The sequence below is a fragment of the Acanthaster planci genome, linkage group LG16, assembly GCF_054643075.1.
Source record: "Acanthaster planci isolate LZ-2023a linkage group LG16, COTS_SCS, whole genome shotgun sequence".
Classification (NCBI taxonomy): domain Eukaryota; kingdom Metazoa; phylum Echinodermata; class Asteroidea; order Valvatida; family Acanthasteridae; genus Acanthaster; species Acanthaster planci.
Genome location: NC_141792.1, coordinates 11,953,118 through 11,978,381, shown reverse-complemented (window position 1 = coordinate 11,978,381; position 25,264 = coordinate 11,953,118). Strand labels below are relative to the sequence as shown.

Sequence of the window (25,264 nt, the reverse complement as noted above, 5' to 3'; positions counted from 1 at the left end):
AACACCGCGGCTCTTATCGCAGACTGAGAACGTCACAATCGTATCTGTCTCTAACACAAGCATCTTAACTAAAACAGCTAATCTGTCTTGGTGCATATTCGAATCAAGTCATTTTAGCATTCGAATCTTCGTATTTTTTATGCCTCAAGTGACACATTATAGGGACCTATTTTGAGATCAAATTGCGACCAGCTTGTTTCCTCCTTCTCTCCAATACTTTATGGCAATGTGAAACGTATCAAATAATTTAAACACCTGTTCCAATCCGAGATAAATGTGGAACATGCAAATGCAAACACAATAAAGAGAATTTGCAATCCTTCAAGAGGAACTGATACACACCACGTGGATTTGGGGTTGAAACTTAAAGATTGGGCATTTTCTGTATTTCAGACGACCACCATCACTGTCCAAACTCAACTTACCTAACAAATCCCAACCCACCCTAACAAATATCGCTCACACTGAAACAATCACCAGCCAACCTCACAAATCCGAACTCATCCGAAAAAAAATCGCCACACTACTGTGGTAACGTAAGCGCCCTGATGGGGTGAGAGCTAATTAATTATGCAGCCCGTAGGACACATTCTACCTTGCGCGGACAGAGCCTCAACATCCCATTTGAAGCAAGATATGGGACGGAGAGAACCCCCCCGGCCTTTGTGTTGGTCATTGTTTGATCGGAATCTCAGGAATTCTTTACAGACTTCTAAGGGGGATGTGTTAGGTAACAATAGTCTAGAGTGTGTATAGGGATTGGGCAGGTAAGGGGAGGGGGTACCACTCTGTCCCATATCTTGCCTGGTAATACAACATCCACTACAACAAATAGTCTCTCAGAGTTCACATTTCATATTACTTCAGTTTCGGTTGTACTTCTTTATTAATCCTCGAGTGTAAATTTCTAATTTATAAACACTGTTTCGTTGATAATCAGTGCTGATTCCAGTGCATGCAGTGGTTGAGGGTAATTACACTGTGTGTTTTTGTGAAAAGCAGAGCAGTATATTTAGCCACGGCTTTGTGACTGTGCCTATGGGCGTTGGGGGTTGTCGAACGTTCTAGACTGCGGTCTTTATCGTCCCGGCGAACCAAGCAACGCCCAGGTAAGAAAGTTGCCCCAAAATGTCTTGCTTTCAGTACCTTTTCTAGGTTATGTACCCTCACTAGACTCATATCATCGTGACCACTGATCTCCATAGAGCATATTAGTTGGTATTATACTTAAGGCTAATGGCATTTTAATCCATTTCTGGAATGTTTTCTTAATCGTAAGTTTGAGAATCTTTCACACTAGTTCGGTGTGCTGCACACGTTACGTATCAATAATTCTGTGTATTTCACATTGCATTTAACGCTGTACGTGCTGTGCTTTTTTCTCGTGTGTGACATACATTGTGTGGACCTCAGCACAAAAGAAGTCCACATAATGTAGGGTGCGATGGCGTAGTGTGGACTCGCACACGTCCACACGGTGAAATCGTCCTCACAATGTTCCCCCCTCTCTGACAAACAGTTTCAGAGACATTTTGGGGTCAAGCTTATCCGTTGCAAAATGAAGAGAAACAGTCCAGGGAATCACCATCAAAAATCCAGCTCGAAGGAGTTATCCTAGTTAGAGAAAAAGCGGCATTTTCCTCAAGTATCCTTAACCACAGGAGAACAAAGGAAAGTCCACACTTTGTATGTAAAACAGGTATGCGTGCGCGTACGTGGGGCTGTAATGCTTTGCGTTGGTGGGGCGTTTAACGAACATGATTGAACGTTGGAAGCAGGCTTTAGTGAATTTTATATTATGCAAGGTGCATTCCTGTGCAGTTGCTCATACTTCCGTTGATCCACATATTATAGTGATTAATATTTGTCTTTCATACTTGTATGTACATGTGCCATGTTATAGTTTGGCAGCAGCTCAGGAGAAATAGTTGTGGGAGCCTGAACACCTGACTGTAGAGCTCGATCGTTGCTCTCACTGTTAGCTACTCTACCATATCCATGACACCGGGGTAATTTACCATAGTACAACTACTGTAATTCAATTGCATGTTTTGTTCGACCATTTTTATGACTTATGGGCAATAATTATACAACGACTTATCGTGACAGTATGCTGTACTTTGTGTACAATACTTCTTCTATTTATTTTGTAAACAGGGTTTATTTTGATCTGAAAAAGATTCAAGAGCTGAGATGAGACAAAAGAATCAACAGTTGAAAGAAATATTTGATTGCCCATCTGGTACCTGACTCACTTCTTCTAGGTGCCTCATCACCTAACACGGATGGACCTGCCACCCCACCATCAGGGGCGGCCTATAGAACTCCACGTCCGGTTCACAGTAATAATTACAAACCCAACGTCCCCTGTCATAACTCACCCTAACAACTCTCCACCCGACACTACCGTATTCCTATTCTACCTATTTCCTATTCCAGTCCACCAAATGCCCAGTCAATATCAATCATCCCACCCCGTACCAACAATTCCCCACTCCTCCTGTCCACAATACAACCTCTCCTTATCCCCCATCCGATCCCACTAAATCCACGCCCACAAGTTGGGCTGTGCCCAAACGGGATTGGGTCACTTCCTTCTGGAGGACAGAAGACATTCAAGAAAGCCTTTGAGTACAGAACATGCACAGTATGTAAGTTTCATGTCAATTTTCATCATATTCCACCACACGATTCTCATTACATGACGCCTAACTCCTACCCACTCAACCCAGAGTCAACTATTAACCATGATTTGACAAGATTGGCTGATACTGGGGATATAAATTCTACTGTAGCTTTGAATCCACTGACTTATGTTTGAGTTAACTGCTTTGAGAAAAATCCAGAAAAACACCTCGGCCTTTTCAACTGTCAAATTGGAGACATCGTAATTCATATTGCTTAAACTCCATGAACTAGGGGGCGTTCTGAGTGACCAGACAATGTATGAAAGGTGCTGTTGCCCTTTCGAAAATGCAGTTTTCCATAGCCAGGAGTACACAGTAATTAATCTTGAGGAGGCCTCTTCGACAATGAAGCACTGCGGAATTGTGGTGAAAAACTTCATCGAGCAGTAAAGTTACAGCAGTCAAGTTGGTTCCATGGAGTGCTAGTTACACGGTAAGTATTTTTGATTTATCCCCAGGAAAGCGTTTCAATTCAAGATTTACAATGCATTTTAGTCTTCGATTCTTTAACTCACGCTCTACTCAAAAGCAGTCAGTTGGCTCTTCACCTTCTCTTGCTTTGCAGTGGTGTATTCAGTATTAGGTGGGTGGTTAGGGAGACAACTCTCTGAACGAACATTTTGTCACTCGCTCAATGTTTCTAAAATACTGGCGCTTTCTATTCAGTAAGATTATTTCCATTTGTAAATGGGAAAAAAAGGCTAAACTTTTCTGGTTTAATCTGTCCCCCTGGATTGGCCACTTCATGTTAAAACCTTTCGGAGTGATCTCTGTGTAAGAGATCTTTGACAAGACATTATGAGAAAGCTGGAAGGCATAAGGAAGGCTGGAAGGGATCAGCTATGCTGGCCTGGCCGGGCTGTTTCAATGATAGCCTATGACTCTTCCTGGGGCAGGTGAAGTGACCAAGTCACGAATATGGATCTCCATATCTGAATAGCGCGAGTCCACCAGGACCGAAATTTGGGACTGACTGGGAAGAACAATTTTGTACTGACTGCGGTGTAAATAATTAATGAGAACACCTTTAGTCTTGACAATGCATTCTGTTTGTTTCTATTTATTCAAATCAAAACGTTAATTTCGCATGCACCAAGCATTGGGTCCTGGTCCGTAATATATCCAATCGTGAAGTCATGATAAAAACAACACAGGTTTGTCCAAGTAAGACACTTTGCAGACCGGAAAGAGGTCTCACCTGAGGTTGTTGTAAGAACAGTCGGAAGAAAAATCAGAAAGTCTTGTAATTCAAATTCTTTGTATAATTACAATGACTTGAAACGCCCTTTTATTTCAGTTATTTTCTGAAGAAATTGGAAGTATATCTGGTGGAAATAACGAGGCTTTAACTGTGTAAATTTATTTATAGTTCATTTCATCTATTTGTTTCATAATTGTCTTGACTATAGTTCGTTTTATTTCATGTCTTATTTCAACCCTGGCAGTCTTATTTGCTAACGATGGTAATCGAATGCCGAGAGACCCTGAACCAGAGTTTCCTTCAGATCACAGTCGCACATATCAGTGGCGCGTCCATCCCTCGGCAACCGGTGGGACCCTCTCTAACTTGAACACTCGACGGCATCTTTAGTAGTCGTCTTGATCCAGTCACAGTAGTTACCGACGGTAACATAAACGCCTGGATAATCAGGATGAGCGCAGCCGATACCCCAGCTGACAATGCCCTCTAGGGTGGTGCCAGGATTGTGGCTGCTAGCCCCGAAGTGGCTTACAATTGGGCCACCGCTGTCACCCTATGAGGAAAGGGGAAACCGAGCCGTTGGAAACCATAATTAGAGTTTGGTCAAGAAAGACCCATCAGTCTGATCGATGAAGCAAGTTACTTTAATTAAGAGATGACGTGTTCCGCTCAAACATGACTAGCACGAAGTCGATTCCCTGACAAGAGGTCAATCATTAGTCATTCCGGGCAGAATTAAGTGTAATAATAACAGGTATCAGCGAGGGAGAAGAGACAAAAGGTTGCCCTCGTCAAATTTTATCTTAGCAATGAAGACGATATGAGAAAGAGTGTTAGCACGAATTGCCAGCATTTTAGAGCCCCCCTTTAATTAAGACCTTTTCATGGCATCATTCGTCCCTCTGCCACCCCCTGCACCAGCGGAAAAATGGCCTACCTGGCAGGCGTCTTTTCCCAAAGCTGCTGCGCAAAACATGTTGTCTGTAATTGATGAGGACCCGTAGGCGTGTCTGCACTCCTGCAAGGAGGTTGCTTTAACCACCACTTCCATCAGATGGTCTAGACTTGACCCTCCACCTCAATAAATCAAATGAAAGAACTTTGTTTGAATGTATCTGATCAATATACACATCCACAAGCACCCATTACACAGAGGAGAAGCATGTGGATTGGAAATCACAAACCCAACCTGTGTACCTGACAGACCAAAACAATGAATGAGCCAACCAATCAAATTTTCAACCAGCCATATTACAGTGCTACTTGGTTCAGTGGCTTATAGTTGTGCCGCAAATGGGGCGATGGGGTGGGGAATTCCACTGGGTTGGATAACTTGCCCCTGCCATGGGAATTTGGAAAGCGGGAGGGGGGGTGTTGACCAGTGATGTAGTCAAGTACGAAAACTCGAGTTTCACGAGTACACAGAGTGCCAAGTACGGCCAAAAACCCAAGTTCAGTTTTTCAAAGTCGGAGTACGAGCCGAGAACGAGTACAAAGATAATCGAGTACATCCGAATACATTGTGAAACTAAAACATGGAAATTTGCATTGTTACATTTGATACCCTCTATTCTTAGAAATTTACACATAATTAAAAAGGGTTGTTTTGCTTTGAATTCTTGAAAATAGATGTTCGTGATACAGAATGTGTATTACATTCCAGCGATTTTTTACGACTTTCCCATTTTCACTGCTATTGACCACGTTTTAGTGATTCAGAAGTCAAAAAGATTCTTCTTAATCAACCTTATTTAGCTCATCAAGAAAACGTGTGCGGGGAAGGGGGTTGGAATGACTCTTTAGCCCATCAAAAATTGTATACCGGGGGGAAACCTGGTCAAAAATTGTATATCGCGGGGGGATACTCCCCATCCAATGAAAATTAATTTACGCCGGTGGTCTCGTTGGTTGGTTTGTTGATTTAGTTTACTTGCAGGCTTTATAGGATCCTACCTAGGTTTTGACATTAACAGCGATACCAAAGTTTCACTCATGATGATAGTTAGACGTCCACAGACAACAGTTTTCGCGTTGTTGCAATCCTATCCGATGAATTTCATGGGTGATTAATGGTAATGATTCAGTTCAGTGCTTCAAAGCGTCAAGGTTGCTCGAGAATGCTCCGACATCACGCCAGCTCCAATGTGTTCTTTGCGCGTGAATTCAAGCGACGACTGCGGTTGACTATAATTATCTAGTCGACCAAGGCCATCGGGCACGGTCACACCGCTGGTTATCAATAGCCCATTTCATTGATCATAATGGAGGGAACCATAATACTTGTACGAGATTTCAATGACTATGAACACTGCAAGAATTGCAGCCAAAGTGAAATGTAGGTAACGACGAGTTCTTTAAGACTACGCCAACTGGGGTCGTTCAGTTGTAACTGAATTGCGTATGCGTATCGTTGAAAAGCGATTGACCACTGGTCAAACTATAGATTGAGCCCGAACTTGACCTACAAACGGGAGATCAATCGTCGACACACGGCCGCCCCGATACGGTCAATCTGGCGCATGCGTATTTGATGATCTCGAATGACCCAAGCATGTGCTGTTTGCTTGATCGAACTCACTCATTATTAAAATCAAACTTACTTGATGTTGTTCCCCATCCACTCACGAGCAGTTTCCTCCCTTTATGAGGCCGTGTCTTGGAAATTCGAATGGCTTCGATCTTACCGTTGCCGATGTCGGCGTCTTTACTCAGTTTGATCAAGGAGATGTCGTTATCAACAGTGCCGCTATCATAGTTGGGATGGCGATGCCATGTGCCCCTAATTATCTGCTGGCCAGCCGCACTGTGACTGTACCTATCGTGGAGTCCTAAACCTACGAAGACATGTTTGCCCGACCTGTTTATCAGAGGAAAGCAATAAGCAAATGGTGAAATAAAAAACCTTGTTAAACCAATATTAGGTATGTTTTGGACAGCCTCGTGACGTTTGCCTTGTAACTTGGCCAGTTGCGACACGGTAAATGACGCCATTTCGTTCTCAAATGGTAAATTTTGCATGGGGTTACACTGCTTGATCGGATAATGACACAAAGATCGATCAAAGTTGGGCGATGATTGTTTACGATCTAAACAGTACAAGCTCCATGCAACATGCCAGTCGCATGTGCGCGTGGCAGTTTTAGTACCAAAATGGACTCTGAAGTGAACTTAGCAGAATCCGCAAAATGTACAACTTGCTTTTCCTCGTAAAATCCTACCATGTACCGGTAATACTTGAGGATGAAAAAAGAGTTCCTCAAAAAAACTATACCTTATCTCTTGAATGCTTATCATGACATGCACTATTTTGCTGAGCACTTTTTCGTGGTCATTTTTACTTTCGCATAAACGTATCAAGCATTTTCCTATAAAGAGGCCTACAGGTATGATGAAGAAGGATGGTTGTTTTAGGCATGGGGGGGCTGACTGGTGTGTGATACTAACTTGCAGTGGCCAGCTGAAACGACCCATCGTTTGTGGACAAGAGTACCACCGCAAAACTGGAAATCAGCACTGCTCCTACCATAGAGTGCCACCTGATAGGGTCGGCTGTGTGGTGTGGACTGGTGCCCGCCGACGATCAGTTTGCCGAGAGTCGGCGCTGAAATGAGTTCAGACAGAAGTCATAACTACGATTGTTTATGTGTTTTCTTGTGCTTATTTGGCGGAAAGTCCATTTAGAGATAATTCATTTTGCTGACAGCTACTTTTCTAGGCTGCAATACTTTACACGTAATCTAACGTTCGTCTTGCAACTATCAGTGATATTTCTCCTTAGATAGCATTGCCACGATAGCATAGCTGCATCAGTATTTTCTGAGTATACTTTAGAAGTAAAACTAGCCACGTGGTTCCTATTGCACGGTTTCGGTCGTACATAAACAAAATCTGCATCAACTTACACAGTACTGCCAGGAGGCAAGCCAGAGGAATGAAGAACTTCATGGTGAACGTTGTCGTTGATTCTGCTAGTTACTTCGTTGAGATGCGAGCTCGAAGTACCGAGGTGGGGGATTTCGGTGCTTTTTATAGCCTGTACCGGGCGAACTAAGTGCGATAGTTGACGTAAGCTTCGATAACCAGTCAAGCGCGGGTTGTTCGGGAACGAGACAGTACTGGTCACTACTAGTTTCTAGTAGGATTTTTTTCCAGATCCCTCTCTTTATCGAGAAGTGAACAAACAAAAAAACTTGACGACTAATAAAAAGCATAACCACTTTCATCTGATCCATTACTTTTGCAGACCCCCCTTGAAAGGAAGTTTCGTTAACGTGGGACAGAATCTGTACATGGATGCATGGTGCAACTTTGAGGTGATTTTCCTGGTGTATGATTGGGAACTTGGGAACTTTAGGTAAAAATAAATAGTACAAGTAAATGTATACGTATTCCCAACAGCAAGTGGTGGATTTCATAAATGCATGCAGGGCCCTCGGAAGATCCCATAAGTGCATATCATTCATCGACTTAATTGATACCTGTTACAATCCACTACTCCGACTTTAAAACGGCTTGATTTTGGTAGAATGATTTGAAGGTAACTGTATTTTCAGTAAGCCAAACAGGCAGAGAGGATATAACATTTTGAACGATTGCGGAGATTTACTTAATATGCATTTTACCAGAACTAAAAAGAGTGTGTAAAACTTTTACATACGTGTGGTAAAAAAAATTAAACCTGTTATAACTCCGAAGACACAAATTCCATGGGAACCTCGACTGCAAGCACAGATGAACAAAGAGATACCACTCGAGAAAATATAGAACTGGGCCGTTATCTCCAGTGTTTACGCTTAACGAAGGCCGTTGTTTTGTAGAACATGAGAAACAACACCTTTCCCCCAAGCTCACTCAGCATTTAAACTTTCATCTTTCATTATTTGTAATTCTTTAAGTGTAATTCTTTATTTTAAAATGTAAAGTGCTCAGCTGTTAACTTATATCTCAGTAAACGTTTAATTGTAATTCTTATTGGACAACAATGTTCCATTACACAAACCCTGGGACCTGATTGAAGGTTGTTACGCTAGGTAACATCATATGTGTAAGTGGCTCTTACAGCAGACTGATCATATTTTACTTTAAACACAAACATGTTAACAAGAACAGCGGAGGCTATACAATAATATGTTCAAATCAATTCATCCAGTAAACATACGAAACTCTGTGTTTTCTTTCTTCAGTGGTGAAAATGTAGATTTGTCCGAAACCCAGTTGGGCGAAATCCTCTCATTTCAAGATGAATTTTACACGCACCCTAAGCCATGCGAGCCCACAACGATGAAGAACAAAGGGATTGGGAGCTTAAGTGTCCTTGTTACAAGTGGAACATTGTACACGTATTAACAGTGCTCTTAAATGAGCGAGGTTAGACTGTAAACATTTTCAGCCAACCGACCAAACTAAACTCCACTCTCCACTAACAAATCCCTATCACCTCACCTCACATAATTCCCGTTCCATCCCATCAAATCCCATCAATGACCCATCCAGCAAATATCTATCCTACCCAACCATACCTAACCAACCTAATTCTTACTCTTTTATCCCACATTCCACCCCACAACACTAAATCCCCTCCAAAGGGTCACGGTTGCCTTGTCGAGAGAGTAAAGGCACCTTCCATATGCGTGCCAACACTTGCGCCAAGCGTTGCGTATCCGTCAAAATCGATCACTCCCGGGAAGATTTTGACGGCTGAACGCAACGCACACGTGTGTTATATTAATGGAATCGATTTTTGTGTCCGTGAAAGTGACACATGTAATGTTTTGGTATTGATAAAATACCAAGTGGAACCAAAAAATTATTTATTTATTTATTTATTTCTAATATTTAATCGGGGTGGCCCGTTCACACTGGATGTGGTCTTCCACATGGCCCTGAGACAAGACATCACAAAATTAAAGTGAAAGATAACAATAATATAAGATATGCTACACGTAAAAACTAAGAAATGGCTATTAAAACGCACAGTAAAGGGAAAAAAGAATTCAAAAACTTAAGGCTGCTAAAAATTAAATATATACCTAAAAACACAAAAAATTATCAGGGATGAAAATAATATCAATAATAATTAACATTACGTAGATATTAGACACATTAAAATGCCATTAAAAGATGGGGGACGAGATATTTCAAATTTAAAATTATATATATGTATTAAAAGAAATATTTGACACTCTTCTTATTTACAACCTCAGTGGCTGACATGCTTTCTTTCAGCATTAACTTGAAATATTTGATCCAAGGCGTTGATCTGACTTCATTGTTTAGGCTGTTCGATACGGTAGCGCAACAGTAATCTTACACATCTACCCACAAGCAAAAACTTCAGTAACGTAAAATATGATTCAAATTGAACTTTATCCAATGATTTCCCGACAAAGCCTACGCCATGCGTCGTGTCATGCGGTGGCGATGGGGACGAGGAAACACACACCTGGGTCTGTGCACTTACCAGACAAGCGCTACTGCAGCTAGAGAGAACGAAACACACGCAACAAAAAGTCTTGTTGTTTTCACAACGGTCGATGAAGAAGCAAACCACCATCACATACACATTGAAAATGGCTCTGTTTATTACAGATTTCACGGGGTATAATACACGCATGTACGTAAACTATAAGCATTCTCTTTCAGTGATTGCTTGTCCTTTGGTTTATAGATACCATTAAAAAGACACAAGTTTGTTTCTAAATATTTGCAGTGTAACATTACTAAATAGAGTCGTCAGGAATGCTTAATAGGGCCAAAGATCTGCTCCCTACTTCAAACAATTAAATTAAAGAGACGATATCCGAACTTACTGACTACCACAACCGATATGTATTACTGATTGGGCTATTAAAACTTTCAATCCCAAGCGAACCACAATATTTGATCTGACGTCAAAAATTCGCGTTTGGGCTCGCTATCAAGCAGGTACGAACAGGCCTTAAGTCCCTTGAACAATGCTCCTCCATCTTTCAGTCATTGTCTAATAGAGGGATTTCACGTTAGCGCCGTCTGCACATAATGCATCGAAACCGATGCTCTATCTCTGTGTTGAACTTCATCGTGCGCGCCCGGCCCGCAGAGTGCACACAGTACATGCAGTATCCGGTTCGTAAGCCTGACGCCGCTTCAGTTTAAGCCATGCCCACTGCCTAAGGTACACGACCATCGCAGGTACGTTAGTTTGCGGTAAATTGCCGTTATTTTTTCTTTTAATTTTACGTGTCGAGTCATCCTGAAAGACTCTTCCACAAAACTTTGCAGCCTGAAAAAGCTGAATTTAACATACCTTTATGTATTTTGTGTCTTGACTCCTTACTTTCAATCGTCTGACTGTATTAAGAATTGAAGCTGACATATACAGCCTCGTTTTCAAACGTGGAAGTGCGCAGATCAATGCTAAAAGCGTCGTTTTGAGATCCCTCTATGGCCAGACTGAGCAGCATTAAGATGACAACCTCTATTCGGGGGAGCCACTACTAGCTAACACGCGCCTGCAACAATACCCCTATAGTGAAGCTTGTTTGCAGTATCCATAGATAATTCAAAATGTAAAAACATGAACTAGGAAAGGTTTCCCTTTTCAGAACTGACCTGAGAGTTGCAACTTTCAATTGCACTTGACATATTTACACGGTGAAAACGACATGAACATTCATACAATCATATTTCATTATAACGATGTTGACGGGAATAACTTAAGAACATTGTCACACCAAGAATTCTGCCATAAAAGTACGGAGAAAATAATGGAGAACTTCAAACTCCAGAATTCATTCTTTAATGAGTGTTTAGTTATTGCCCTTGTCGATACAGTTGTATTCATCAAAGGTGCTAAACTTCACACCAAGCCGTTTAGCCCCTGGTACTTGAACTTGTATGGAACTCAAGCACTATTGTCTTAGGTTCACTGGCGTGACTGGGGTACATTTTGCACGGCACTTGGCGGACAAACACCCAATATTTGTTCAAGTGAAACAAGTGATCTGCTTTGGTATATAACGTTGGGGTGCTTGAGTTCCAAAGAATTTAACAATAGTTTTCCAATGAGTGGTTTGATAACTTCGCGATATCTACTTTCAAAAATTTCTTGTTTATTTGCTGACTTGGCTGTATCTACTTCTTTTGCAGAATGCTGAATAAAAAGCACCAACCTTATCGCTATTCAGGGGAGAAGTCCATGTGAATATGCTCTACCGTGCCCATCTGTTTAACATTGTTACCGCTTCCTGGCCTTTTCAACAGCCGTTGACATGCATGTTTTTGTCACTTGCAAGTTTTCTCCAGGAGATAGGCTGGACCGTATCTTACCAATTGACGGCTCACTCGAAAGGAGACCTGGTTTTGCCAGGCGTGTAACGTGAGAAATAACAACTAGGGCACAAATGTCTTCTCAACTGCGTATACGAGTTTGATCTTGATTGTTTTCATGCATGTATAGTGACGGGAATGGATTGGACACTCGTAACGTATACTAACCTTGCTCAGCATCCTTCGGTCAGTGGGTAATTGGTGCGCCACCGCGCGGCGGTGGGTACTTCCCGAAATTTTCCACCGCCGTGTGGATGTGCCTCGTGATCCACCATCTCAGGTATGCAATTTATTTATTACTTGTCTGATCTTGCTTGAATTTAGAGTTAGAACGTAAAGAAATAGAGGTGCTGACATCCCTTAAAAAGTGATTAATCTAAAGCAGAAAAAGTGCAGTGATTTTGCAAACATGGCGCCTTCATTAACCGCTGTACACAACCATGATGGATGTAGCTTGCACAATGTACTCCGGATAATGCCAACCGTAGGCAAGCTTTTTCCTGGGTTTATAGATAGATTCACCATGTTTGATAAATATTTGGAAGCACTGGATTCTGTCTCACTTTGGTGGTTTCAGCATTGTAAATCTAAGTCAACATTATTATTAAGTACTTTCTATAGTGCTTGATGCTAAAAATTTTGTTGAAGTGCAAGCAAGGCGCAACCACAAATAATTCAATAACTGCAAAACTACTAAGTAGTGAGACTTCAAAGTCACAAGCGGGAAATTCATAAGGTTAGTGTCAGGCCACACAAATGTAATTCGCTGTTTCTGAAAAAAAATTGCAACTGCTGCGACGTATTCAAATGGTGAAAAACGTTGGGGTTTAACCGTGTCCTTATTTAATGCAGGTTACATCAGTGGTTTTGACAGGATATAACCAAAGTGGCTAATTTAGGGGTATAAATTTTACTGAAGCTTGTGTGTATGCTATCCTGGTTGTACAGTTCTGAACTGTAACAAACTCATGGGTCTCGGTAGCGTATCCAGTATTGCGAGGGTGGGGAACAACTCCGTATAAGATCACTCTGTCACTCGCTGAATGTTTCTAAAATGCTGACACTTGCAATTCCATAAAATTATGTAAATCAATGGCTAACAAAACAAAAACCGAGAACTAAGTGACAGATCTTCTCCAGGGGTAATTTGTCTCTCCGGATGCACAATTTCGCCTGAGGACTGATCCCTTGACTGCCTTGCATGTACAGTTCCAGTGGCCATGGTGACGTCAACACTGGTTATTCGCAGTGTCCCCTTTAATGGCGGTCAATACTGTGACTGCCATCGCACAAAGCCATGGTAGCTGCTCCCTACAAAACCCAACACAATGCCTACCGCCATTCAACTGAGGCATTATCTGAAACAGGGAAACATCAGTGGGGCGCTGGGGCTAATTGAGGTTGTTCTAATATGGCCTCGACGTCCTCTAGCCAAGTATTCTGATCAATGTGGCGACCAAAGGTTTACATATCTGAATGGTATGAGTTCGCCATGTTACGATCCGAAAAACTCCAAGCTAGTATTCTGAAGTTTCACATATGCATGTCACAGAGGTAATGAACATGAAATTTTTACTTTCTGACGCTTCCCGTGCATGCATTGTCCACGTGCTCTCTTTCTGTGGGTTTCGAATCATAGTGTAGGGCCATACTAAAACCCTCTGCATTTCCTCTGGCTATGCTCCTTTTGTAAGTCTGGGGAAAGGTAACTTTAGTAGTTGTGGGTATATTTTATATGATCTGTTGTCAAAGATATTGTGTAATTTTGGGGGGATAACGTAACGACTTTAAAAAAAAATAGTTTGTTTTTTGCATTGTACATGTACTGTTGTGCTTGTATATGATATCTCATGAGTCATCACAATGTATTATACTGTGCTGTCCTGCTGTATTATATTTGGAATAAATTGTGGTTTAGGATATATAATGTAGATGTCATTTGCTTTAGGCCTGTATCTGGTCTTGTATACTCATATCCCAAGTGCTTGTCCGCTTTAATTAGGGGACCGTTCCTCCGCCCTCCCACCGTCCAACTGACGTGGGGCTGGTCCGCTACATAAACAAGATGATCTCACGAGCCAGAGCTCGGCAGGCACTACCGTGAAGAATGCTGGACTCCACAGATGGCAAAAAAAAATAGTTCAGTCCTCTACAGTGCAAAAATGAGCTGCAACAGGGACAAAGACCACGTCGAATAAGAATGCCCGGGCTTGAGACGAAAGGGCGAGGGTGGGACGACTGTCGCAAATACGGGACTTGATATTCCCACACACTGGAACTGGATTCAGTTCATCTCTTCTGGAAAAAAATCACTCCCCAGACGACCCGCTAGCACAGGTTGAAATGGTGCATATGGTAGAATTGCCTTCTAAAATCTGTCTTGTGGTGTGTGTGTGTCTCTCTGCCTCTCCCGTTTTTATAGTCTACAATTCTTCCAGAAATTCCTTCTCATTACGTAAGCTTCTCCGTAGATCTTTCTTGTTGTGGGGTGCAGTTTTAAACTTTGACATTTATAAAACTAAACATTTGTAGAACGTACGCAGTCAAATTATAATTTCTTGGAATTCATTTGGCCACAGAAGTATAAGAATTGACGCTCGATTAACTTGCGTCCAATCTTTTAAAGGACTGCAATCACATGGAGTTTGACTGTAAATGAACAACAAGACCAAATGAACGATGAAAAGAGCAAAATGAGCAATGAAAAGAGCAAAATGAGCTATGAAAAGAGCAAATAAGGAATGAAAAGAACCAATGATCAAAAGAGCAAATCACGAGCAGTGAAATACACATACATGTCTATGTAAATACATTATATATTGAACGATTTCCTTTGTTTCTTATGATTTAAAGATCATCCTTCCAAGGGTCGACATGAATGTTATTTCTGCAGTCAATCCCTATGGAAGTTATCAGGTTATCCATCCTTATATTTTGCTGGGTGTATTAATTGGTGGCTTTGTGATCGGTGTTAGAGTTATAAATACGATTCTTACGAAATGTCAACAGTTCAAATTTGGATGACAACAGTAACGTTTTTTATCGACCGGGTCTTAAAAACTCCGGTAGCATGTCTCGTGAAAACCAATGTACATGTACATCATGTAATTCATAAAACAAAATAATGCTTTGCCATTGGCATAGTCCGTAGCGCTCCGCATTCAGTTTGTTCGGTTGTTTCTTGATCTCTGCCGCATAAAAAGCCACTCTTTGGCACACAAAGTGAACCCCCATCGGACATTCGTAAGGGCTTTCACTCTTTCAAATTTGACCGATTCTACATGCAGTAAATGCCTTCAACTCCCATCTGAAATTCGTCGATGTTGACACACGTGCCGTCCGCATCGCTGGACGTCGCCATGTTTATTGTTTGGTGTCATGACCCACGACCCACGCCTTCGTACCGGTGTCGGATTTGACAATTTGGATCACGTGGTCAGATTACATCATTCGCGAGCGATTTTTAAACGTGGCGAATTTCTCACATAGAGCTTCTGATTCTGTTCAGAAAATCTATTGCCGGAACGAAACGACAGAATTTAGGGTTCATTTGACGGCCTACACACTGGAGCAACACATTCTAGAGAATAAATAGACTTCACACCTGTGCAGCTCTTCCAGTTATTTTTCTCGCCACTGGTGTGGGAGTTACTTTTCACTGAAACCAATTCATATGCTAGGAAGATTATGACAGAGAAGTCACCGAGCCACCCAAGTTGTTGGTCTCCAGCAACCATTCCAGAAATGATGGCATTTGTAGCACTACTGGTGTGTATAGGTATCGACATGCGGCCTCATTACGACATGTACTGGAGCAACTGGGGCATTGTACACAGTTGTTGCAGAAAATAGAGTACCATTGACGAGTTTGCTTTGAAGAATGTGTCCACTTTTGTTGGTGTTTATTTCAATTGGCTAGAAATCTTACCTCCCGTTTCAATGTTGTGGTAGAAACGAGGCAGCATTGTGCAGTTTCTCCTAATATTGAAACCGGGGAGGGGGTTGGTTGCCATTCTGTCCAATGATGGTGATTTGGGCTTTTGTTTTCAAATTTAGACCTCTTACATCATTTTGGAGTTGAACACTTAAATTTTTCCCGCTGGTGCCAACTAAAAGGGATATTCGTTTTGTGCAATTCAGTTGTGAAAACACTGAAGGCAGACTAGGTGATTAGATTGGTCTCTACATGGAGCTATAAAAAAGCTCCATGGTCTCTACAAGCTTGTTGCAACTACTCCACTATGTCAATATCGGTTGACTACTCACTGCATAGTAAAGTCAGATTTACAGGCCCATACAATCTGTAGAGGGCAGCAAGCACCATATCAGGTTGTGGTATTGGGCGGTTACGAAAAGAACTCTTCAGATGAACACCCTATCATTCGCTCAATGTTTCTTAAATTCTAGCGCTTTCTATTCAGTAAGATTATTTCCATTTGTAAATGGGGAAAAAGGCTAAACTTTTCTGGTTTAACCTGTCCCCCTGGATAGGCCACTTCATCTTAGAACCTTTCGGAATGATCTCTGTGTAGGAGATCTTTGACAAGACATTATGAGAAAGCTCCTGAAAAATCAGTACATCTGAGGGCCTTGAATCCGCTTTGAGAAGAAGCACCCCTTATCGGTTGACAAGAGCCATTTTGTGGGGAATGTTCATTTTGTTGATAGCGACAAAACCGTAACGCGTGTTTTTCGAAGTCGTTTGTGAACCAGAAAAGACCAGTTCCCACCCAAAAAACAGCCAATACAAGGAAAAGTGCGCCCTCTCTTGATCAAACTCGGGGCTCATAAAGTGATTGGGATTAGCCAAGCTACGCTGGAAGGTATAAAGTGATGGGTATGAGATATGCTGGCGTGGCCAGGCTGTTCCAATGAAAGCCCATGACTCTCCCTGGGGCAGGTAAAGTGTCCGGGTCACGAATATGGAATTCCATATCTGAATAGCACGAGTCCACCAGGACGGAAATTTGGGAGTGACTGAGGAAGAACAATCTTGTACTGACTACGGTATAAATAATTAATGAGGACGCATTTAGTCTTGTTAATGCATTCTGTTTGTTTCCATTTATTCAAATCAAAACGTTAATTTAGCATGCACCAAGGCTTGGGTCCTGGTCCGTAATATCCATCAAGTCATGAGAGCAACAACACAGGTTCATCCAAGTCAGACACTTTGGGGACAAGAAAGAGGTCTCACCTCAGGTTTTTTAAGAGCAATCGGAAGAAAAACCAGAAAGGTCCTGTAATTAAGCTTCTTTGTATAATTACGATGACTTGAAACTACCTTTTAAATCAGTTGTTTTCTGAAGAAATTGGAAGTATATCTTGAGGAAATAACGAGGCTTAAACTGTGTAAATTAAAAGCGGACTTATTCAGCGTTCATTTCATCTATTTGTTTCATAATTGTCTTGACTATAGTTCATTTTTATTTCACGTTTTATTTCAACTCTGACAGTCTTATTTGCGAACGACGGTGATCGATGCCGAGAGACCCCGAACTAGTAGCTCCTTCAGATCACGGTCGCACCAATTAGTAGCGCGTCCATCCCTCGGCAACCGGTCGGACCCTCTCTAACTTCAACACTGGACGGCATCTTTAGTAGTCGTCTTGATCCAGTCACAGTAGTTACCGACGGTAACATAAACGCCTGGGTGAGCAGGATCAGCGCAGCCGCTACCCCAGCTGGCAATGCCCTCTAGGGTGGTGCTGTTCTTATGGATGCCATGCCCGTAGTGGCCGACAATTGGGCCACCATCGTCACCCTAGCGGGAAAAGTAGGAAACTAAGCCGTTGGAAACCATGATTAGAGTTAAGTTAAAAGAGACCCAGCAGCCTGACCGGTGAAGAAGGTTATTTGAGGAAGAGATGGCAGCTAAGGGGAAGAGACAAAGGTTGTCTTCGTTACATTTAATATTGCCAATGAGGACGATATGAGAAAGTTAAAGGAAACAATGAGCTCTCTAACTCAGCAACAGTCCTCCAACAGCCAACACTTCTGAAGAAGAAAATGTCACGGTATACCTGAGAAAAGGGATTGACAAGTGTTAACACGAACTGCCAACATTTTAGAGCCCCCATTTAAGGCCTTTGCATGACATCACTCGTCCCTCTGCCACCCCCTATATCTGCGAGAAAATGGCCCACCTGGCAGAAGTCTTTTCCGGAAGCGGCCGCGCAAAACATGTTGTCTGTAATCGATGAAGAGCCGTACACTTTTCTGCAATGATGCATGCTCTGTGCTCTCACCACCACTTCCATCAGAACGTCTGACCTTGCAGACCCATCACCTCAATAAATCAATTAAAAGAAATACCTCAACTTTGTTAGAACGTATCTGATCAATCCACAAACTCCCTTTTTATACACAGAGTGAGAAGAATGTGCATTGAAAATCACAAACCCAACCTCTGTACCCGACAGACCAAATAACAATGAATGAGCCAACCACTCAAATTCCCAAACAGCCATATTGCCCTGCTACTTGGTTCAGTGGCTTAAAGTTATGCCAGAAATCGGGGCGATGTGGGTGGGGAATTCCACTGGGTTGGATGACTTGCCCCTGCCATGGGAATTTGAAAAGCGGGAGGGGGTGCTGACCAGTGATGTAGTCGAGAGCCAAACCTCAAGTACTAAAATTTACGAGTACACAGAGTGCCAAGTGCGAGCCCAAGTCCGAGTACTCATTAATCGAGTCATAGCCTGGACCAAACATGCAAGTTCGAGTTTTCAGAGTCTAAGTACGTGCCGAGTACGAGTACAAAGATAATCGAATACATCCGAGTACATTTTTTAAAAAAATGCACTGTAACATGTGATGTACGAAGTAAATTATTCTGTATTTTCAAAAATTAGCACATATACATATCAAAAGTGTTTTTTGCTTTGAATTCTTGAGATAGATAAGCGTGATTTTCCTGATAAGGAAAATACACTCCGGCGAGTTTTTACTACTCTCTCTTTTTCAGTGCTATTGACTACGTTTTGGTGATTAGTAAGTCCAAATGATTTTTTCATCCCCCCGTATATCAAGAAAACATGTATGGTCAAAAATTGTGTGGGGGGTTACTCACCATCGAATGAGATTTACGCCTGTGGTCTCGTTGGTTGGGTCGTTAATTTAGTTTTCTTGTAGGCTTTATAGAATCTTGTAGGTTTTGACAGTTATTGTGAAATGCCAAAGTTTCGACTGATGGTGATGACACTAATGTTTCATCGACCATAAAGAGAGGAAAGGGTTGTGGTTCACAGAGTAAACGGATGTGCTAACCCTAAATGGTCGACAGGAAAAATTTTTCACGGGGGGTGTCTCTTTTCTTATCCATGCTATAAGAGTAATGTAATGAAATAAAATGTACAACCCAAAGAGACATCTACAGACATCTCGCATTGTTGCAATCTTATCCAATGAATTTTACGGGTGATTCGTGGTAAAGTTTCAGGCTTAGTACTTCAAATAGTCAAGAATGCTCCGACATCACGCCAGCTCCAATGTGTTCTTAGCGTGTCAATTTGAGCGACGACTGTAGTTGATTATAATTATCTAGTCGACCAAGGCCATCGGGCACGGTCACACCGCTGGTTATCAATAGCCCATTTCACTGATCATTATGGAAGGGAACACTGCGAGAATCGCAGCCTAAGTGTTATGTAAGTAACAATGAGTTCTTTATGACTACACAAACTAGGGTCGTTCAATAAGCCACTTTCGAGTTAAATTTGAATAAAATCTGGTACCCTGCGTTATCTGATTGCATAGAAACGTGAATTACCCAGAATAAAGACACTGTTGATATTCCTCGTGATTCGGGGACAAGCTTTTGCTCAGCTACCACCATCTCTGGAATTGACTGGCTCCTTTTTGCCGTTCTTATCCATTGAGAACAGTGTATTGTTGAAAAGCGTCTCTTATGTAACTAAGGAAAAGCTTGCCCCGAATCACGAAATATAGCAACAGTTTGTTTTAGTATGGAGAATTCCAATTGTTATGTTCACGTGAATTTAAAGAACTCAGTGTACCCGATTTTATTCAAAATTAACTCGCAAAAGGCTTATTGTAACTGAATTGCGCGTGCGTATCGTTGAAAAGCGATTGACCACTGGTCAAACTACAGATTGAGCCCGAACTTGACCTACAAACGGGAGATCAATCGTCGACACACGGCCGCCCCATAACGGTCAATCTGGCACATGTGTATCTGATGATCTCGAATGACCCAAGCATGTGCTGTTTGCTTAAACCGAACTCACTCATTATTAAAATCAACTTACTTGCTGTCGCTCCCCATCCACTCACGAGCAGTTTCATCGCTTTATGAGGCCGTGTCTTGGCAATTCGAATGGCTTCGATCTTACCGTTGCCGATGTGGGCGTCTCTACCCAGGTGGAACAAGGAGATGTCGTTATCAAGAGTGCCGCCATTGTAGTCGGGATGGAGATGCCATGTGCCCCTAATTATCTGCTGGCCGGCCTCACTGTGGTTGGTCTTATCGTGGAGTCCCAAACCTGCGAAGCCATGGTGGCCCTTCCTGTTTACCAGTGGAAAGCAATAGGCAAATGATCAAAAAGAAAACCTTGTAAAACCAATATTAAGTATGTTTTGGACAGCCTCCTCTTGACGTTTGCCTTAGAACTTGGCCAATTGGGACACGGTAAATGACGCCATTTCCTTGCTCAAAATGGTAAATGTTGGTGAGTAAAAAGTGGTGAGAGCAATTGCGGTTATACACCATGGATCAATCTCTTTCTTGAGTATGCGTGGATCTTAGAAGAACTGGGGAATAGCTCGACGTTTCGATCAGTGTACTCTGTCCGTCTTCAGGAAATTTTGCATGAGGTTATACCGCTTAATCGAATGGCACATTGATTGATCAAAGTTGGGTGATGATTGTTTACGCTTTAAAACAGTAAGCCCCGTGCAACATGCCAGTCACGTGCGCGTGACAGTTATAGTACCAAAATGGTCTCTGAAATTAACTTGTAAGCAGAATCAACTAACATCTTGATTTTCCTTGTAAAAGCTTGCCGTGTAATACAGGTGGATGTAAAAAGGGGTTACTAAACCATGCCTGAAGTCAACCCTTGAATAGCTTATCATGACATGTACCATTTCGCTTGTGCACATTTCGTGGAAATACTTTCGTATCAAGCATTCTGCTATAAAGAGGCCTACAGGTATGAGGCATAAGGTCACGTGTTCTTTTTTTTACGAAGATGATCAAATGATGACGGATTGCACTCGAATCAAGGGGGCAATGAATGGTTCTCTACAAGTACTAACCCGCAGTGGGCGGCAGAAACGACCCATCGTTTGTGGACAAGGGTACCACCGCAATAATGGTCCTTAATATCTTTCCTATTATAGATGGCCACCTGGTAGGGTCGGCTGTGTGGTTTGGACTCGTGCCCGCCGACGATCAGTCTGCCGAGAGTCGGCGCTGAATCAGTTCAGAAAGAAATCATAATTACGATTTTTCATGTGTTTTGTTGTGGCCAGAAAGTCTGCTTAGAAATCATTCACCACTTGCTGCTGGGTGCTTTGAAAAAAATGCATTCCACACATACGGGTCATTTTCAAGATTTTCAGTTTTCAAAATTCTTCACAAATTCATCATTTCATGTAAGGGACGTTCAAACACACAGGAAGGACTCTTTGGGTACCACTCTAAACTGACAGGTGGCCTTCATTGACGCCCGAGTTTTTCAGCTAGGCCTGCAGCCTCGCAAAAAGAGCCTAGATTGTGCGGTGTTATGTAAGATTCGTTTGTTCCCGAAACCGGAACAATGCTCTGCTGACTGTTTTCAGGGGCCAGATTAGTTTGCAGCGGTGCTGTGTGGCTCCTCCCTTCAGTGGTGGAGCGCTTTTGTCCCCGGTGGTAATCCGCTCGCTCTGAATGCCCCAAACCATGGTATACTGTTTAAAAACAAGGCTGGATTATCTCCACTATTGAGAGTGAAAAAAAATGTCGGTAATGCCGAGCAGCTCAGTCTTTTGTGACAAGCACGGTCTTTTGTTACAAGGCCCAGTTCTTTTGTTCCGACTTTGGGCTCCCCGGCTTCATGTATAAAGCCTGTGTACTCAAAAACGGGTCGCCCGGCAGGAAGTAGTTCATTTGCTGATAACTACTTTTCTAGGCTGCAATCCAACGTTCGTTTTACCACTAACCAATGGGTGCAGCAACTTGCCATAGACGCGTGTAATATTCCTAGCCTTAGCCAGTTAATTGAGAAAGGACCCGGCAAATGAGCCTCAAGTTTCACCTTCCAGCATGCTTCCATTGACTCATCCACGTGCGAAAAATGTATAGGCTTATTTTTGCCTCACTTAAATCAACTAATGCAAATATCAGTAATATGCATTCTACTAACAACTAAGTTACTGAAAAGATAGCCATGACAGCATTGCTGCAACAGTGTTTTTCTCAGTACATGTATAACTAAAGTTTTAACTATAGTTTACTAGCCACATGGTTCTCATATTGCACGGTTTCGGCCGTTCATGACAATCTGCATCAACTTACTCAGTACAGCCAGGAGGCAAGCCAGAGAAATGAAGAACTTCATGGTGAATGTTGCCGTTGATTTTGCTAGTTGCTTCGTTGAGACGCAAGCTCGAAGTACCGAGATTGGGGATTTCGGTGCTTTTTATAGCCTGGACCGGGCAAACAATGCGCGGCAGTTGACGAAAGCTTCGATAACCAGTCGAGCGGGGGTTGTTTGGAAACGAGCCAGTACTGGTAACTACTAGTTTTTAGTACTAGTTTTTTTCCCAGATCCCTATCTTTATCGAGAATTAAACAAGCAAAAGAACTTGACGACTACAAAAGGCAAAACCACTTTCATAAGATGCTATATTTTTGCAGAACCCCCCCAAGAAAGTTTCGTTAACGTGGGACAGAATCTGAATGCATGGCGCAGTTTGGAGGTGATTCTTCTGGTGTAAGATGGGAACTTTAGGTAAAAATAAATAGTAGAAATAAATGTGTATGTATTCCCAACAGCAAGTGGTGAATTTTATAAATGCATGCAGGGCCCTCGGAAGATCCCATAAGCACATATCATTCATCGACTTAATTGATACCTGTCACAATCCACTACTCTGACTTCAAAATGGCCTGATTTTAATAAAATGATTGGAATGCAACTGTATTTTCAGTAAGCCAAACGGGCTGGCGGGTTATAACATTTTGAACGATTGCGGGGATAAAGTTAATATGCATTTTGCCATGACTAAAACGTGTGGAAAGCTTTTACATACGTGTGGTAAATAAAATTATAAATCTGTTATGACTCCAAAGACACAAATTCCATGGGAACCTCGGCTGCAAGCACAGATGAACAAAGAGAGACCATTCGAGAAAATATAGAACTGAGCCATTATCTCGGGTGTTTACGCCAAACGAAGGCCTTTGTTTTGTAGAGCATGGGAAACAACATCTTTCCCCCAAGCTAACTCGGCGTTTAAACTTTAGCTTTCGTTAAATGTAATTCTTCAAGTGTGATTCTTTATCTTAAATTGTAAATAGCTCAGCTATTAACTTATATATCAGTAAACTTTTCATTGCAATTCTGAACTTGACAACAATGTTCCATTACACAAAACACTGGGACCTGATTGAAGGTTGTTACGCTAGGTAACATCGTATGTGTAAGTGGCGAGTCCACAAGGTTAAAAAGCGCCTTAATAGTAACGCCAACTTGTCCAATTTCAGAACAGATGATGCAAATGGCATGCTGAGCGTGTACGGTGTATATGTAATGTTTTGGTATTGATAAAATACCAAGTGGGACCAAATTATTTATTTATTTCTTTATTTATTTCTAATATTTAATCAGGGTGGCCCGTTCACACTGGATGTGGTCTTCCACAGGGCCCTGAGACAAGACGTCACAAAATTAAAGTAAAAGATAACAATAATTTAAAATATAAGATATGCTACACTTAAAAGCTAAGAAATGGCTATAACAACGCACAGTAAAGGGAAAAAAGAATTCAAAAAGCTTAAGGCCGCTAAAAATTAAATATATATTTAAAAACACAAAAAAATTATCAGTGATTAAAATAATATCAATAATAATTAGCATTACGTAGATATTAGACACATTAAAATGCCATTAAAAGATGAGGGACGAGATACTTCAAATTTAAAATTATGTACATGTATTGAAAGAAATATTTGACACTCTTCTTATTCACAACCTAAGTGGCTGACATGCTTTCTTTCAGCATTAACTTAAAAGATTTGATCGAAGGCGCTGATCTGACTTCATTGTTTAGGCTGCTCGATACGGTAGCGCGACAGTATTCTTACACATCTACCCTCAAGCAAAAACTTCAATAACGTAAAAAAATACAGATGGCTAGCTGACAGACGGACGTACGCTCCAAGGTCCTGCCGGACAGAAATCGGTAGTAAAATACCGGTACGCTTGTATCTGCTTCGCAGCTCGCCAACATGAAAAAACAATTAGCAAACGCTACGCACTTTACGACCCATTTTGAATACCCTTTCTGAATGTTATCAGACTTTCCATTAAAATTTATCCTTGACAGACCCTAATGCCCAAGTTCTACATGGTTTTTCAAACCACACAGGGGCTACTTTTTAAACATTTATCTCTGTTTTGTCTTCTCGAAAATGTGAAAATACTGTTCAAAAATTTTTACTGGCGATGTCCTAAAATGTAAAACGAGGGAAAACGTCAGCGGGCCTGATGTTTCGATTCTGGCAGAATCTTCCCCAAAGGCAATCGTCTTTCTTGCCCTCACTACACCGTTTCTTCCCCAACCCATTTTATCTAGTGACTAGTGTCATGATTCAAATTGAATTTTATCCAATGATTTCCCGACAAAGCCTACGCCATGCATCGTGTCATGCGGTGGCGATGGGGACGAGGAAACACACACCTGGGTCTGTGCACTTACCACACAAGCGCTACTGCAGCTAGAGAGACTGAAACACACGCAACAAAAAGTCTTGTTGTTTTCACAACGGTCGATGAAAAAGCAAACCACCATCACATACGCATTGAAAATGGCTCTGTTTATTACAGATTTCACACTTGTACGT

The 25,264-nt window shown here is 41.8% G+C and overlaps 2 protein-coding genes and 1 long non-coding RNA gene across 3 annotated transcripts; 1 reads left to right on the top strand and 2 right to left on the bottom strand.

Moving 5' to 3' along the window:
• Positions 1 to 3,731: 3,731 nt before the first annotated feature.
• Positions 3,732 to 7,951, bottom strand: LOC110979087 (trypsin-2-like). The gene is made up of 5 exons (XM_022234608.2): positions 7,791 to 7,951; positions 7,333 to 7,489; positions 6,489 to 6,745; positions 4,826 to 4,965; positions 3,732 to 4,441 (listed from the first exon to the last, which is right to left on the bottom strand). Exons 1-5 carry the CDS (start codon positions 7,831 to 7,833, stop codon positions 4,250 to 4,252), a joined length of 789 nt encoding a protein of 262 aa, XP_022090300.2. The 5' UTR covers positions 7,834 to 7,951; the 3' UTR covers positions 3,732 to 4,249.
• Positions 7,952 to 12,068: 4,117 nt separating this feature from the next.
• LOC147796509 (uncharacterized) lies at positions 12,069 to 15,341 on the top strand. Its single transcript, XR_015428018.1, has 2 exons — positions 12,069 to 12,475; positions 14,198 to 15,341. It is a non-coding gene; the product is annotated as an uncharacterized LOC147796509 (long non-coding RNA).
• A 1,885-nt stretch (positions 15,342 to 17,226) lies between these two features.
• Positions 17,227 to 22,863, bottom strand: LOC110979204 (serine protease 1-like). The gene is made up of 5 exons (XM_022234806.2): positions 22,715 to 22,863; positions 21,475 to 21,631; positions 20,466 to 20,722; positions 18,342 to 18,484; positions 17,227 to 17,959 (listed from the first exon to the last, which is right to left on the bottom strand). Exons 1-5 carry the CDS (start codon positions 22,755 to 22,757, stop codon positions 17,774 to 17,776), a joined length of 786 nt encoding a protein of 261 aa, XP_022090498.1. The 5' UTR covers positions 22,758 to 22,863; the 3' UTR covers positions 17,227 to 17,773.
• Between the last annotated feature and the right edge of the window lie 2,401 nt (positions 22,864 to 25,264).